Raw genomic sequence first — 18,339 nt, 5'->3', positions numbered from 1 at the left:
ATCTCTGCAGGCCAGTTAATTAGTTTTGTCATTTCTAATAACATGCTATGTGACTGTTTTTTCCTCCCCATTTTTTTCATTGCCAGTCATTGTTCAGTGGTGCTGAAATGTTGCTGTTTTACCAGATTTGTCTTTAAACTGCCTAGTTAAGAAAATCAACTATGGGCATCATACACTTGTTCCCATGATTGTGATTAATTTGTTAGAGCAAGGGTTTGGTTGATTATTTAGGGCACCCCATTTTCATGCACAGCTTCAATTTGGTGCATGGGTGGTGGGAAAGTTTGGGAACTACTGCTCTGGAGTGCTAGATCAGATTAAAACATCAGCAGATACTCCATCAAAACCTTTTATCCTCATTTATATCACTCCATGTTGTCCCAGTTTCAAAGGGTAAAAGCGACAGCATTTATTCTGCCTAGAAATATCTCAAAACGTTCTAATTTTCATGCCAGCGAGAACCTAAATGCATAAAGGGTTTTTATGGCGCAGCGTGAAATAAAATTAATCATGAGTATTTTCCTAGTGCTGTGTGGCAGTTGCAGCGTTTGAAATGCTAATTCCTTTGGCACAAGCCACACTCACGTTTGATTCTTCTTCTTTTTTTATCAAATCCAAATATCTTTGTTCTTTGAACACCAAAAATAACATTGAAGGGTGAAAAATTACTTCAGTCCCAAGAATTCCAGAAAACATTGCACCATACTGTTCTGCGCCGTCATATTTATGTTAGCTTAATTGCTCAATTCGAACTGGTTATGTAAGATTTGCTTAAAACTCTTTCGAGTCCAAACGTGATATTATACTCTGTGGTTCAATCACTCAAGATATTCTTCATGACAGACAGGAATGCATGTCGTCCAAACCCACAGAAACTCTTCCTTTGTATCCTCTCAATAGCCTTGAGCGGCAGTTCTCATAAACCAGCTGAACTCGGAATTACACAATACTCAATGAAAGGCCTTACTGTAAGCGGAGATAGATGTCACTAAGCTATTTTGTGCCGTTTGAAGTTGATGTTATGCCCTTGACCAGATTTCATTCATCTAGTGTCAAGTTCCTGCTGAGAGCAAGTACTGTTGCAGAACAGAAAGATCATTTTAACTACACCACTAAAAAAGACACGCATCAGTAATGAGATGCTCTCCATCCTTAGGTGTACCCATCTCTGAAGCCCCTGGCGTCTTGGACAAGGGACCTCTGCCAGCGCGTGGAGCAGTTTGCTCGCTGGGCGGAAACTGCTCGCCCTCCTGTCCTCTTCTGGCTGTCTGGATTTACCTTCCCTACGGGCTTCCTCACCGCTGTACTGCAGAGCTCTGCACGCCAGAACAACGTGAGACTCGCACACACACAGTCAGCAACACATCAAGAGACTCATACATATTCACACATACTTAACAGAGTCTTAGCACACTCTCAGGACATCAAACACATGTGGTGAAGACTCTTTAGTGTCCTCTTATACTTAACTCAGTCACGCTCACTAAAGAGCTCCATCAAAGATACACTACTGTTCACACTAAGGTTTGGTGTCAGTGAGATTAAATACTTTTATTCAGCAAAGACAATACATTGATCAAAAGTCACAGTAAAGATTTTTACATTGTTACAAAATATTTCTGTTTCAAATAAATATAAAATACTGAAAGAAATGTGTCATGGTTTCCACAAAAAAATATTAAGCAGCTTAACTGTTTTCAACATTGATAATGATTTAAAAAATGTTATTTCTGAAGCATCATGTGACAATGAAGACTGGAGTAATGATGATGAAAATTCAGTTTTGTCATCACAAAAATAATTACAATTTTGTAATTATATTCAAATAGAAAACAGTAATTGTAGTAGTAGTTCACAATATTTCAGTTTTACTGTATTTTTGATCAAACAATATCTTACTGACCCCAAACTTTTGAATGGTAGTATAACTATAGGTAACTATACCTAAAGTAATTATGTAACTATCTGAACTAGTCAGTAGGGTCCAAAAAAACACTCAACCCCACTGACTTTCACTATATGGTCAAAAGAACAATGCATCATTTTGAAAATAATATCTTCCTTTGTACATTAAAGAAGATACTTATTTTTTTGGGCGAACTATCCCTGTAAACAAAAACCACAGAATCATAGCAGAAACAAATTATTATTGATTGTAATAAGTTGTAACTGTGAATGTTAACTGTACAAAATTTCTATCCATTGTGTGTGCTATTAATAATGAGTATCAAAAAATCTTGCCCCAAACTACAGTTCATTCAGCCAGATTATGAGGCAACATACTTGTGTGTCTAAGCAATACTTCCCATCATTCTCTGTAGAAGAACAAGAATGATAAAATACACAGATAAAGCATCAGTTACAAACCTAATGTCAGTCCTCTGCACTTCATTTTGGTGCATCGGTCTCTAAAACATCTTCCTGGCGATTTAAAGAGAGAGAAAGAAGTATGAAATTGCTCTGTGTTCATTTTGAACAAAATCAATTCAGTGCACATCGTTTCATAATTACAATTTCCAAACTCCCAAGTGCAGCATTATATTTCTCATATGGACTTCAATCACAGCAAACCGATGGTCTATAATTAATTTGAGTAACATGCACGGGGACACAGCACAATACTGCTCCATTACCTTTCTAATGCCCCAGTGATGATGTTTATTCTTGGGTCCTTTTGGGATCTGCAAACAAGAGCTCTCACACATTCCCCCAAAAGCACACTCTGCTCAGCTGCTCAATAGCTTTAGGAGCACAGCAGCAAAATGAGCTGCATCTGATGATCAAGAGACACCTGCGACGCTTCGGGGCAGCCAATTCTGCAGCAAATGGACTGAAAAACAAATGTCCTAATGTGTAATGTCCCCACACACCGACAGGTGGCTAGTAAGAACTGAGGATACACTTAAAGTGGCCATATCTTGGCAGTACTGCAACTCTCTGTGTGTGTGTGTGTGTGTGTGTGTGTGTGTGTGTGTGTGTGAGAGAGAGAGAGATTTTTTTCTGCTGGCAGTGATTCTGATATCAGTGTTGTGTTTGCTGTGCAGGTGTCTATAGACACTCTATCCTGGGAGTTCATTGTCAGCACTATGGATGACAAGAATCTGCATTCCCCTCCCAAGGTGAGTAACTGCTGCCATCAGCTGTCCATTAGGAGCTGATGCACCTGACATTTGCATCTCTCTCACTGCGTCTCACTTGCTCTCTCTCTCTCTCTTTCTGCTCTCTCTGTCTCACTACTCATGTGGCATGACTCCAAAGCAGAAAAACAGCCCATGCCAGGGCTCTATGCTAACATTTTTAATTGTTTGCTACTTTTTGGTTGTACAGTTAAATATTTTGTTGACTATTGTTAGTAGTTCATAAACATTCAGATATATTCTATTCAAAAGTTTGGGGTCAGTAAGTTTTTTATTTTTATTTTTTATGTTTTTGAAAATTATCTTATGCTCACCAAGGCAATATAACAATACAATACTGTAAACTATTATTGAAATGTAAAATAACGGTTTTCTATTGTGAAATATTATTTCAATTTAAAATACATTTTAAATGTATTTATTTATATGTATCTTATTAATGTCATGGCAAAGCTGAATTTTCAGAATCAGTTACTCTAGTCTTCAGTATCACGTCAAATGTTTAATATTTCTGTAAAAAAAAAACGTAATACATTTTTCAGGATTAACTGATATATAGAAAGTTGTAAACAACAGCATTTATTTGAAATATAATTTTTTATAACATTATAAATGTCTTTACTGTCACTTTTGTTCAACTATGCATTCTTGATGAATAAAAGTATTTTTTTTTAAGTCCTGCTGAACAAACTTTTGAATGGTAGTTTATATCAAACTAAAATTAGATTCATAACTATTTAAATGTATAAAACTAATAATGCATTTTATATAGTGTTCCATAAGGCTAATAATCGAAGTTATGAATTGTTAACAGCAGATCTCTATGAGATGCACAGAGTGTGTCTAAATGCTGTTGATTAAGGTAAAGACTAATTATCTGGTGAACAAATGGATCTTTCTACTATGAAAGTATGACTCATCATCAATATTTATTAATTTACTTGACTGTATGCTCCCAGACCCAATTAATATTTAAGCACTATATCTTTATTTTCATATCAGAACTTAGAGGATGCATTTTTTGTGATCAGAAACATTTAAAAATAGAATAAACAAATCTGACAGAGCACAGGGGTTTAGAGAGATTTCTTTACTGTTATAACACAGCATCTTAATAACACAAGAAGAAAAAAAAACAGCAAGATGCGATGGAACAGGCAAGACATCCATGTATGTGTGAATTGACTGACAATTTAAAAAAAATGTAGATGGATTATAAGAACAAATTTTGTGTGAACACCGCCTTAAACTCTGCTGACTTAGATGGAAGCTATCAAAAAACACCCATTACTGTGTGTAACTTAACTTCCATGCATGCTTAGATAGGGAGTTTGCGTACTTACGATGTTTGCTATGAATTTGTATATTACGTCGTCACTGGTCCTCACGCCAGTGTGGCCAAATAGCACTTAACATTTCCACACATTTATTTGCCAGATAAATTCTTACAATGGAGGCCTTTGCATGCCCTCTCTCAGTGTCTTTGTTTTGCACTCAACCTCTTGTTTTCCCCCCGTCCTCCAGGATGGAGTGTTCATCCAGGGGCTGTATCTGGAGGGGGCGGGCTGGGATAAGAAAGCTTCCTGTCTGGTAGAGGCAGAGCCTATGCAGCTATTCTGCCCCATGCCCTCCATCCACTTCAAACCTGTGGAGAGCCGCAAGAGGGTCGCCAAGAGTGAGTCTTAAATACAACCCCTTTGTTACAGAATCTTCTCTCTTGAATTCAGCTGACAACTTTATATCAGAACATTCAGTAATTATTGATGTTCTGGTGTGTGTGTGCAGATATGTACTCCTGTCCCTGCTACTACTACCCTGTGCGGTCCGGTGGTAGCGGTCGGCCATCATTCGTGGTGCCCGTTGATCTGAAGTCTGGAGCTGTGCCTTATGATCACTGGATCAAGAGAGGAACCGCTCTGCTCATGAGCCTTGATAACTAAACACACTCACACTTTCAGTGACACTTGATTAACACTCCTTCGTGTCTAATTTTATGCAATGCACAAAAGAGGTCAAGCACTTGTTATACCGTTTTACACACTGAGTAAATTTAATTTAAGAAGAGAAATTAATATGTGCCGAATCACAAGAGATGAAATTAAAACTCTAGCAATTTGTTACTTTTATGAGATTCATTTAAATGTTTAATAAAACAGCTCAGCATTTTCTCATTTGTTGGTGTTGCAGATTTTCCACATATTAAAAATTAACAACCAATAATTTCACTTGATGGGACAACAGTCATGAAATTCAGTATATGCCTGCAGGATGTCAGCAAGATGCTGTGTATTAAATTTTGTGAGAATCGGCCACAAGGTGGCACTACAATTGACTTTTTGTAAAGATCTCAGAAATGAACTGGAATACAAGTTGTTGTTGTTGTTGTTGTTTTTTGGAGGGGGGGGGGGATTTTTGAATGTGCCATTTTATTTATTTATTTATTTTTATTTAACATTTTTAGTGACAGTGTTCTACCATTTGAACTTTTAGAGGAACCTAAGCCGTTTCTTTTGATTCAAAAGATTTTGATTCAGCATCTGACGTTAGTGAAGGTTGTATTTGGTCATACAGATATTTATAGTTTAATACTAAGGGCACATAGTGATATTCAAAACCATTATAGTCTCTTATAAGCACCAAAGCTGCATTTATTTGATCAAAAGCTATTATTCGTGAAAATTTAACGTAACTTTTATTCATTTTAATATATTAATTTTATATATTTTGTTTTATTTTATTTATTTTAAATATTATGATGGCTAATTTGATTTTTCAGCAGCCGTTACACACGACCCTTCAGAAATCATTATAATATGCTGATTTGCTACTCAGAAACATTTCTTATGGTTATCGATGCTGAAAACAGTTGAGCTGCTTCATATTTTTGTGGAAACCAACAATTGTACTTTTTCAGAATTCTTTGAGAGTTCAAAGTCATCAGTGTTCCTGTGGTTCAGTGGTAAAGCATTGCGTTAGCAGTGCAAAAGGTTGTGGGTTTGATTCCCAGGGAACACGTTAAGTAAAAAAAAAAAAGTTGTTAGCCTGAATGCACTGTAAGTCGCTTTGGTTAAAAGCGTCTGATAAATGTAAAATATTGTTCTATAGAGGCTTCAACATTTTACTATGTAATAGTAATAAGTAAAATGTTGGACAGATTTGTAATTTAGTTTGATATAGAAGGATGCTCTTAAAAGAATAAGGAGGTGAAGCCACAATCTAATCCTGTTTCCCAGTAGGATTGTGCTTACAGACTTGTTGCTTTGACAACAACTCTGTGATGAACTGAACAATCCAGGATTGTCAAATCAGCAGGTCCAGCGAACTCCGCTGTCCGCAGATAAAACCACAGGACCTATAGGGCAATCCAAGTTCACATGCCGAATTTCTAGAAATAGAGGGTGCTATAATTTCAGAAAATTCTCAAAATTGTGCAACTGTGATCCAATTAGTTGAAATTTCCCACCAAATCATCTATATCCACAGGAATTATTCCTTCAAATCTGACAGCTGGGTCATTACTCCGCTTTTTCCAGTGGCGGCTAGATTTGTTCTTTAGAGCCGGAGGCAATCTCCTCAGGACACTCATAAGGTTGAGGGAAAATTCTTGGAAGAAGAGAACAAGACAGCGGAGAAACTGGAACAGAAGAATAGTTCTGAGGGAAGAGGAGAGAGAAAGCGAGAGCGAGGGTGGCCTTCGTGTAAGGCTGCATTCACTCTGCCATCCTCTTCTGAAAGAGCCAGACTCGCTCAGACTGTAAGGAGCTCTTTATTCAGTCACAGGTCTGTGTGTCTCGGTACCGCTAACTGATTGTTGGGGTGCTCATAGCAACATGTCTAATTCACATTCAAATTGGCCTCCAAGGCGCCATTGTAATCGTTCAGAGCACTTCAGATTTTTTTCTTAAAAAAATGCAAGTTAAAAAGAAGAAGGGAGAGAAAGACATCTTTTGAGTCGCAGAATGGAGGATGAAGTCCCCAGGGTTAATTCATCACCCCCATGTTCCCACCTCAGACCCATTGAGTCTGTGAGAGGGGTCGTTCTCAAGAAGTAACCCGCATTTCCTCACATGAATCTGACACGTGTTGCTCCGGGCAGCTTGTGGAGAGGTGAATGTAAAACCTGGATGGGCCGAGCTGTCCAGATTTCTGTCTGAACCCTCCTCTCACACCAGATGAGAACTTAATAATGATCTGGAAGTGCCAGCTGAGGACAAGTGGACAATCTGATTTGCGTCTTGAGTGATTTGGGTCCCTCGGGGACACCAGTCCCCAGTCTCGCTACATTTAAACCGACATAATTGAGTTAGCTCTTCTCTGTATAGTATTGCATCAAACGTCCTCCATCTGTGTATTCAATTATGGCAGTGAAGCACCGACCAGACATTCCAGGACGAATACACACACACACACACACACACACTCATACACACGGCCCTCAACTGCACACCTAATCAAGAAACACTGCACACCTGTGACCTTGGAATTAGATTTGACCCACAAAACTTTCAATCAAAAATATTAACATTAAAATGAATTAATCCTTGACTGCAGTGTAATTGGTTTAAAGAAACCCTTATTGAAGTTTTTGCTCCCAAAGAAAAAAATCATGTCCCAAACTTTTTATTTGGTGTATTATCATTATTATTATTATTTTCAAAGGGATTAAAGACACCCATAATGAGAAAAAGGGAGAAAATCTAGTCCCAAACCGTATCATGCACAAACAAATTTATAAATAATGCTTTAATAATAATGATTTTATATAAATTGTAACACTTCTAATAAATGCACAGAATGTCCCTTTTTAATTTTGGTATTTTATATCTAATGTATTTTATAATGAATTTGACCAGCTTCGTATTTCACGAATAAATTACACATTTTGTAGAAGCAGTCAATATTGACCCCTATTTTTGCACACCGGCAGCATATCCATTCATTCAATTAGTTGCACGACAGGTATGTAAAAAGTGCTGTAGTGTTTTCTGATATAAAACAGCCTCAGGTTAAACTCTTATAAAGAATGGAAGGAGTAGACATAGTTTGATTCAAATTTGATCAATGTTTCTATTTATCTATTTCAAGATATGTCAGGTTCACCCGATATAGTTCAAACTGAACCCACGTGACCATAATGTAATTATTTTATAAAAACATTTATCCACCATTTATTACAATTTATGTAAAAAGCATATATAAAAGTTTTATATATAATATTTTTAGACACTCTTGGCAATGTCCCAGGGCCTGTTTCCAGTGTAAAAGCGTTTCTTGCAGTCTGTGTTCACGGAACAAATCTCATAAATGATCTTAAAACAACAGAAGGGTTAATTCACTAGAAGAGACACAAAATCAATCCATCCCCATCAACACTAGCAGCCCCACATTATCCCCAAAGCAGCACCCTGCTGGCCCTGAAGGGACACCCCGCTCTCTGCTCGGATGGAGGGAGTGATAGTGGAATTTGGAGGAGTCCTGAGCGTCCGGGAGAAACGGAGGCGGGTCCAAGAGAGACTCGTTCACCGAAAATAAACCTGCACGAGGGGGGAAATGACTTCGAGGGAGGAGAAAGCAGAAGAGAAGGGGGAAACATACGGGAGAGCGGAGAGAGAGAGAGAGAAGGGGGAGTGCCTGCGTTCGCAGCGGATTAAAAACTGCGCATCTCCTGCTCACATCAAACTCGTGAGTGGACACGAGGGGCTCGCGCCGTGGCACCACATCCTCGCCTGGCCGAGACCGCATCATCATATTTGCAGACCACAGAGAAGTCGGGAGATGCGCGCGTGCATTTTTTTGGGGGAGAAGACTCTGGAACAATTTTGCGCGCTGATGTTTGTGTCACATCATCTCCTCTTACAATGGCTTCATAACGCAGCTGCGCCGACATTTTACAGCGTGCGATTCAAATGTGCTCGTCATGTGTGACATGATGAAGGTGCTGGAGGATCGCGCGCTGCGACGTTCATTCACCGCGCGAGGAAAGAGAAACTACGCAGTTGCTTATTTAGCTCGCATTTTTACCATGAGGACATGCGAGGAGAAGAAGCCACCTCCCAGTTTGACCCTCCGCGCATTAGCAGGTAAAGACAGACACTTTCTGGACTTTATGCACCACGCCTGTTGTGTACTAACAGCCGTTTGCGTTGCCAGTGTGTCACTAGGTGTGCAATGCAATGAAACGTGTCCGCTCTGGGTTAATTATTAATATCGGAAGCGTGATACATACACGCATTTAATTTCCTTGCGGTTTGATGAAATTCAGTCATTTTGTGTCGGTTGCAAACAGAAAGTGAGTGTGGGTTTCTATATGAGTGGTGGATAAAGTTGCAGCCTTTACCAGTAACACGGGTGAGATCATAGTTACCGTGAACCGGGGAGACCGTGGGAGTTTAATATTGTGCAATCATACTATGGGGAATATAGCACAGTACATAGATGTGCTTTTTTTATTATAATTTTTTTTAATATATATATATATATAAACTATGCAATGCAAATCTCGCAGTTGTGTAAATCAACCCGCGCTGTAACGTAAGTGAGGGTTTCACATAGTTAAATAATTAAATGTCAGAGAATCGCTGAATGAGATTGGGGCCTGGCTGCGGGCGCGCGAGGGTGTCGCACTTTCTTTCGGAAATGTCATGTGGCGAAGTTGTGGCGGGATCGGATATTTTCCAGGAAGAGCATTTGAATTTTTTCTGTGACATGTTTTTTCTCTTCCTCTCTTCTGCTGACTGTATGTCGCCGCCCCCTTTTTTCCTCCTGTGTTTCCTGCATGTGAGCGCAGGGGGGCGCTGCAGCTCCACTTAAAGCGCCCCCCGCAGAGCCTTCTAGATTCTCAGCGCTTTTGGGAAGGAAAGAAGGGTCACGGCGGCGCTTAGTCTTCAGTTAAAGGTGTACTCAGTCTTTGTACTATTTAAAGTTTTGCACTGTGTAAAAAGTGCTTTTGAGAAATATGTTTAAAATGTTGTATGCTCATATCCACTCATATTAGTTTAACAGAAAAAAGATATTTATTCTACATGGAGTGGGTCTTCACCTGGTGACGCTACATTACCAGCACAGTTTATAGAAATGTTTATGAATACTACATATCGCACTTTCAGACACACAAAGGTCACACTTCCTGCTACACTGTTGTAAGAAATGTGTGAAAATGTATTAGCACTGAAAAAAAAAACAACCAACTAAATAAACATCATGCATCCAGGTCTATAGGTGTCAGTACACAGTCTAAATAACTGGTGCTATAGGCTAGATAAAAAAGTTCGTCAAGACAAACTTTAAGTTGGCTTGAAAAGCCTGAACAGAAAGTTTGAAAAGTTTGAAAAGTTTGAAGTTTCAAAAGTTGAAGTTTGAAAAGTTTGAAAATTTTAAGAAGTTTAATAAAGCAAGTGACTAGCATGTCATTAGCATTATTAGCAAAGTTACTAACATGTTTCTAGCATGATTAGCGAGTGACTAGCATGTCGCTATGCATGTTTGCAAGTGACTAGCATGCACTAGCATGTGGCAAGTGAAGTTGCATGTATTTAGCGATTAGCGAGTGACTAGGTCGCTCGATTTTTCTAGCATGATTAGCAGGTGACTAGCATGTCGAAGCAGTTTTTTAGCATCAAGTGACATGTTTTTTTGATTAGCTAGTGACTAGGCTTTCTAGCATTTAGCAAGTGCTAGACTGTGATTAGCAAGTTACTAGCATGTCGCTAGCATGTTTTTTTAGCTCCTAGCATGTTCGTTGCATGTTTCTAGCATGATTAGCAAGTGACTAGCATGTTTTTACCATGATTAGCGAGTGACTAGCATGTCGCTAGCATGTTTCTAACATGATTAGCAAGTGACTAGCATGGCACTAGCATGATTAAAGTTACTAGCATGTTGCGGCATGTTTCTAGCATGATAGCAAGTGACTAGCATTCACTTATGATTAGCAAGTTACTAGCATGTTGCTAGCATGTTTCTAGCATGATTAGCGAGTGACTAGCATGTCGCTAGCATGTTTCTAACATGATTAGCACTAGCATGTCGCTAGCATGTTTTTAGCATGATTAGCGAGTGACTAGCATGTCGCTAGCATGTTTTAGCATGATTAGCGAGTTTAATGTCACTAGCATTTTTTAGCTGATAGCGATTGACTAGCCTGTTGCTAGCATGTTTTAGCATGAAAAACTAGCATGTCGCTAGCATGTTTTTAGCATGATTAGCGAGGTGACTAGCATGTCGCTATCATGTTTCCTAGCATGATTAGCAAGTGACTAGCATGTCACTAGCATGATTAGCTAGATTACCATGATTAGCACAGTTTGTTTTCTAGCAATGATTAGCAAGTGACTAGCATGTCACTAGCACAGCATGATTAGCGAGTGACTAGCATGTCCCTAGCAAGCATGATTAGCGAGTGACTAGCATGTCGCTAGCATGTTTTTAGCATGATTAGCGAGTGACTAGCATGTCGCTAGCATGTTTTTAGCATGATTAGCGAGTGACTAGCATGTCGCTAGCAAGTTTTTAGCATGATTAGCGATGACTAGCATGTCGCTAGCATGTTTCTAGCATGATTAGCAAGTGACTAGCATGTCACTAGCACATTTCTAGCATGATTAGCAAGTAACTAGCATGTCACTAGCATGATTAGCAAGTTACTAGCATGTCGCTAGCATGTTTCTAGCATGATTAGCAAGTGACTAGCATGTCACTAGCATGTTTTTAGCATGATTAGCGAGTGACTAGCATGTCGCTATGTTTTTAGCATGATTAGCAAGTGACAGCATGTTTTTAGCATGATTAGCGAACTAGCATGTCGCTAGCATGTTCTAGCATATTTAACAAGTGACTAACATGTCACTAGCATGATTAGCAAGTTACTAACATGTCGCTAACGTGTTTCTAGCATGATTAGCATTTTTCTAGCATGATTAGCATGTTGCTAGGATAGATAGATAGATAGATAGATAGATAGATAGATAGATAGATAGATAGATAGATAGATAGATAGAAACAGTCAGATGATAGATAGATAGATAGATAGATAGATAGATAGATAGATAGATAGATAGATATAAATACTCAGATGATAGATAGATGATAGATAGATAGATAGATAGATAGATAGAAATAGTTTGATGATAGATAGATAAATAGAAAGATAGATAGATTAGAAATATTAGATAGATGAGTTTGAATGATTTCAAATGGATTAGAAATAGTACATAGAGGCGAAGCTTGATTGAGTCTAATGGGCTTCAGTTTGTTTAGATTTGAATTTTGACAGTTGGAGCTTGGCTCATCTGAACATTCCGTCAATGAAAGTCTATGGGATTTTTATGATTTTTAATCTTCATTTTTATGAAAACCATTAGTCTGATCAGTTAGAAAAGATATAGCACACCCGGCGAGATCAGTCTGAAGAGCTGGGCTGAGTTTGGAGTCTGTAGAGTTAAAGCTCTAGGAGGAGTTAGAGTTGATAATTTTAGTCTCAGAAGAATAATAATAATAATAAGTTTAAATAGTAGATCAGTAAGTTGGCTTTCTCAAGCCAACTTAACAATAACATCATGCATCCAGGTCTATAGGTGTCAGTACACAGTCTAAATAACTGGTGCTATAGGGACAGATAAAAACAAGCTATAAGAAAAGAAAAAAACCCTACATGGTTGTGGCTAGAAGGGATGCGGCAAAAGCCGTAAGCTAACACTAAATTACATTTTCTACCTATTAGATTGTGTTTTATTAACATATAAATTTTATGCAAAAGCAGTAATTATTGTACAGTGTGATTAAAATTAAGTTATATTGATGTGCACATGCCCAGTAGTTTTTCTGTATCTCTTCTAGCCTTAACCTGAGTACACCTTTAAGAAAAGATATGCTCCCTTCAGGCGCACCTGAGAAACTCCTACCTTGATCAAAAACAAAACAAAGATTATATTGTGAACAATAAGCCCAAATGAATATATCTGAATTCAACTTACTGTATTTCTAGTTGGTATCAAAACGAAATGTTTGTAGTGCTTAAAACAGGCCGGGAAAATCGACTAATTAAGTTTACACTAGTTGTATTTTTGTAATACAGCGTGCAAAATTAAATGAACTTGCAAAATCACAAACGTGACCCTGGAGCACAAAAGCAGTCTTAAGTCGCTGAGGTATGTTTGCAGCAACAGACAAAAAAACATTGTATGGGTCAAAATTATTGATTTTTCTTTTATGCAAAAAATCATTAAGATATTAAGTAAAGATCATGTTCCATGAAGATATTTTGTAAATATCCTACCATAAATATATCAAAACTTAATATTTGATTAGTAATATGCATTGCTAAGAATTTCATTTGAACAACTTTAAAGGTGATTTTCTCAATATTTAGATTTTTTTTTGCATCCTCAGATTCTAGATATTCAAATAGTTGTATCTTGACCAAATATTGTCAGATCCTAACAAACCATACATCAATGGAAATCATACATATCCATCATACAAATTACTTAAAAAACCCAATTTTTAAAAAATTACACTTAAGACTGGTTTTGTGTCACTCCAGATTTGCTTTCTGCCCACTGATCTCGATATAAAGATTATTTCCGCCATGTCTCAAATCAACACACCCTCTCAACGTCAAACTCTGCAACTCGTAGATCATCTAGATTTTTATGAACAAGTCTGTATTTGAAAACCAAACTAATCTGTTACTGTATCTAGAGGACACTATGTCCCTACGAACACCATAGTAATTAATCAGCGATTCATCTTACATTAATACACCTTTCATACTTGCTTCCTGAACCCGGTAACCTCACTCCACCTACCAACCATCCCAAAAACAACAACAATCCCTTCAGCAATCTCACCTCACCTAGAAACATTCAGTCCCACTGCTCTCACAACACCTTCACAGTGTTCCTTCTTCTCTTATTAGACACTTTTTCACTTTATATTTATCTTGTATTGTACTTGCATGTTGTCTGAAGGCATTATTGTCAGCTGTATATAGTTACAGAGAAACAGCATTTGTTTCTTGCTTTAAACATGGCTGTATTGCGAAAAACGTCAAGCCTTGACTCGTTCCTTGAATCACTGTCACGGCACATATTTGAGGTTTACGCCGATCTCTGCTCCTTGTCCCTGTGTTTTAAAAAATCATGTCACATCAGCATCACTATTTCATTTTGAATCTACATGTCACTTTATATTATGGGAACCATGCTGTGTGGTACAGTATCATCCCACTAGATGGCAGCACGTGCTCAGAAAAAGCCTTTGTGTTGGCAGTACACAACTCAGGCCTGTTTCTTCATGCCAGACTTACAAAACATGCAACTACAGTTGATCATGTGAGCACAGCGGTTACAGTTACACAAGGAACATTGCTCTTGTTTTGTGCTGCAGTGGTTCTCTAATAATGTCCCAAAATTGAGTCACAGGTCTGTTCTGATGTTGTTGTGGACAGCAGAGGAAACCGGTGCTTAATAGAAATAAGTTATGATGACAACTTAAATAGGCTTATCGAAGGGAGAACACATTTTCTGTGGGTCATATTTTGGACCACATGCTGATCACCATCAAATGTGCATTTGATGAAACCGTCAAAATTCAGTTTTGTAGAAGAATCAGTTTAGGTACTATGCTGTTGCCAGTAGATATGCAGTGAAATGGCAGGATTATTTAGCAGACTGCATTTTTTTTAAATTGTGACTTTTATGAATTAACTAAAAAAAACACACTATGTATTTCTTTGAATTTTTGTATTTTCTCTGTTCTCTTTTCTGCAGAGTTTGAGATGTGGTTGGCCAGCATGAGAATCTCTCTGGAGGAGTCTGTAAACCGCAGGTCCAGTGAAACGGCCACAGGACCTTCTGTCATCCACCGGAGGAGGAGGATCCAGACGCAGGTGGCTGGATGTTACCTGTGCCCGAGTGGATGGACAGGACCGAGGTCAGTTGGCGTGAAGATTAAGATGTCTTCACTGTCACATGATCCTACAGAAATCAATCTAATATACTGATTTAGTGTTCAAGAAACATCTCTTTTTATCGTCAGTGTTGAGAACAGTTGTGCTGCTTAATATTTCTGTGGAAGCTGAAACATAGAAAGTTTAAAAGAAACCACATTTATTTGAAATTTTCTGTAACAATGCAGTCTTGCATTATTGCTGAATATAAGTATTATCTCTTTAAGAAATCTGACCGAGCTCAAACATTTGAAATGTAATGTATCTACAGTGGAAGCCTAACAAGTCAGACGTTAAATAAATTAGAAAATATTCAAAAAATGTCTAATGATAACATGAAACATTTCGGTATGAGACTACTACAATTGCTTGCTGCCTTATTTGTGCAAAGTATATCCAGTCTTTCAACTTAGATCTTAACCGGAAACATAAACCGGCAACTGTCCGTTTAGCAATGTTTACATGCCACAGGAACGCACAACCAGTTCATCTGCCTAGAACATGAGTCCCACCTTAATAATACAAGTGAGAAAACTTTACACAGAAGAACTGAAGTGTGCTTTAACTAAAATATCGCCTGCTAGACTTCCATTTTAAGGACGTCATTAAATCAATTATTAAAAAATCAACGACAGGTTCATTAAACGGTATACTAAATTAAAGTAAGTGTCTTTCTTAGTGGTTTAAAAAGAGCAATTAATGTTACTGGTGCATTAAATTTAAGAAAAATGCTAAATGATAACATAACGGATTATCTTTTTTTTTTATATATATATATATATATATATATATATATATATATATATATATATATATATATATATATTTTTTTTTTTTTTTTTTTTTTTTTTTAAAGACAAATGCGGGTTATATGAAGGTGAGTGTGCATGCTGTGTCTTCTTCTGTGTGTTTGTGGAGCTCAGTGTTGTATGTGATGGTGTTGATGTACAGTGATGGAGATGGTGATGGGTTCATGGCTTTGGCTTTTAAGTTGCATTTCCGCTGCTGTTGTGCCATCAGAGGAGAGCTAATACTGTTTGGTTACCTCTCAGCTGCTTCCCATTGGCTGGTGTCCAGCGAGGTCTCTAAGTGAAGTCTGGGGTTTGTATTACAGTGATTGATTTATTTAATGATGTAAACCATGCAGAAAGTCCTCATGGATTCCTGTTCTACAGTGTTTGTCTGCTCTGCTTGTCTCACTTACTGTTTTTGAACGAGTAGACTGTGTGTGTGTGTGTGTGTGTGTGTGTGTGTGTGTGTGTGTGTGTGTGTGTGTGTGTGTGTGTGTGTGTGTGTGTGTGTGTGTGTGTGTGTCACACACAATTCTCTTCTTTCCATCACATCTGCAATGTCTTTTTTATTTAAGACAGAACAAAGCATGGGTGTGTGTGTGTTTTATACACACACACACACACACACACCCATGCTTTGTTCTGTCTTAAATAAAAAAGACATTGCAGATGTGATGGAAAGAAGAGAATTGTTTGAATAAGAAATACAGGAGAGGAACGGAGAGACTTAAGTGCTGAAAGACAAAGGCCACATAGACTCGTCAGTGTTTTCAAAGGAATAACACATTTAAGGGTTCACCCCAAAATAAAAAAAGTGGTCACATTTACTCACTCTCATGTCAATTCAAACCTGTATGACTGATTTCTTCTGTGGAACACAAATGAAGAGATGTTTCAGCTGTTTTTGTCCAAGTCAGTGGGGTCCAAAACCACCATGGACAAAAAAGATATGTTTCTCTTTTAATGGAAAGTCATGTAGTTTTGGAATGGGTTTCTTAACATTAAACAGTGAACTCAAATACCTTGTTTGGTAGAAAAGGTCACGTCACAGTTGCCTTGTTCTGCACACCTCTGTTTATTAACCCTGGCTACCAATAGCTGCTCGCATAAAATTCAAGGCATTAATGTTTGCCTACAAAACCACCACTGGCTCTGCACCCCTTTACCTAAATTCATTACTTCAGAGTTATGTGCCTCTAGAAGCTTGCGTTCTGCAAGTGAACGTCACTTTACGGTGTCATCCCAAAGAGGCACAAAATCACTTTCAGGGACTTTTAAATGAAATGTTCTCTCCTGGTTTAATAACCTGCCCAACTCAATCCAAGCCGCTGAGTCCTTAGCCATCTTCAAGAAACAGCTAAAAGCTAAGTTAGGAAGAGACGGTCTGATATGTTAGGTGACCAATCAAATTGTCTAAAATATCTTGATTAAACTGTGGTTTACCTCAGAAAACATATGTGACCCTGGAGCACAAAACCAGTCTTAAGTGTCAATTTCTCAAAATAGAGATTTATACATCATCTGAAAGATGAATAAATAAATTTTCCTTTGATGTATGGTTTGTTAGGATCGGACAATATTTGGCTGAGATACAACTATTTGAAAATCTGGAATCTGAGGATGCAAAAAAAAAAAAAAAAAAATCTAAATATTGAGAAAATCACCTTTAAAGTTGCCCAAATGCAGTTCTTATCAATGCATATTACTAATCAAAAATGAAGTTTTGATATATTTATGGTAGGAAATTTACAAAATATCTTCATGGAACATGATCTTTACCTTATATCCTAATGATTTTTGGCATTAAAAAAAAAAAAAATAATTATGACCCACGAAAAACCCAATTTTTGGCTATTGCTACAAATATACCCCAGCGACTTAAGACTGGTTTTGTGCTCCAGGGTCACATATAAGCATACATGATATAAGTAATCTGATGTGTGTTTTTTTTTGCCAGAATATATTTATTAAATTTTGTGCATACACAAACACAAGACAAACAACCACAATGCCTATCAGAAAGCCATCTCTGTACAAAGCAACGGTCTACAAATATTTATCACAAATATTTTAGCACATATGTAATCCTCTCTAGTGGCAGAGCAGACAGCATCTGCCGTAACCATAAAGTGCCTCTTGGTCTACATGTTTTTTTCCAAAATAAAGCTATATATCTTTTGGCATTAAGCAGACTAAGGTCTATAAATGTACGTTCATTTTTAGTATAGTTACGCTTCTCTGGATATAAGCCCAATAAAAACAATTTTGGATCTAATATTATTTGTTTGGAAATAATATTTTGAATAATGTCTCTTACTTCTTCCCAAAAGAGTGTAATTTTTGTACAATGCCACATACAGTGAACCAGTGTTCCTCTACATCGTTAACACTTTGAACACACATCAGGAATATTTCCATAATATCGACAGAGTTCCACTGGAGTCACATATGTTCGCATTAACCA

General features: G+C 37.6%; 2 protein-coding genes across 2 annotated transcripts in view; both read left to right on the top strand.

Moving 5' to 3' along the window:
• Positions 1-5,500, top strand: part of dnah2 (dynein, axonemal, heavy chain 2) — a 138,879-nt gene extending 133,379 nt beyond the window's left edge. The window contains 4 exon segments of the mRNA XM_042727001.1: positions 1,157-1,333; positions 3,045-3,119; positions 4,662-4,812; positions 4,923-5,500. Coding sequence (XP_042582935.1) covers positions 1,157-1,333; positions 3,045-3,119; positions 4,662-4,812; positions 4,923-5,077 — 558 coding nt within the window. The 3' untranslated portion in view covers positions 5,078-5,500.
• A 3,244-nt stretch (positions 5,501-8,744) lies between these two features.
• Positions 8,745-18,339, top strand: part of LOC109100062 (lysine-specific demethylase 6B-like) — an 80,924-nt gene continuing 71,329 nt past the window's right edge. The window contains exons 1-2 of the mRNA XM_042726999.1: positions 8,745-9,217; positions 14,906-15,068. The gene's annotated coding sequence lies outside the window, so the exon portion shown is untranslated. The remainder of the gene's footprint in view (positions 9,218-14,905; positions 15,069-18,339) is intronic.

This window comes from Cyprinus carpio, chromosome B7 (genome assembly GCF_018340385.1).
Source record: "Cyprinus carpio isolate SPL01 chromosome B7, ASM1834038v1, whole genome shotgun sequence".
Classification (NCBI taxonomy): Eukaryota; Metazoa; Chordata; class Actinopteri; order Cypriniformes; family Cyprinidae; genus Cyprinus; species Cyprinus carpio.
The sequence above is the reverse complement of the archived record's forward strand: the minus strand, read 5'-3'. Positions and strand labels throughout refer to the sequence as shown.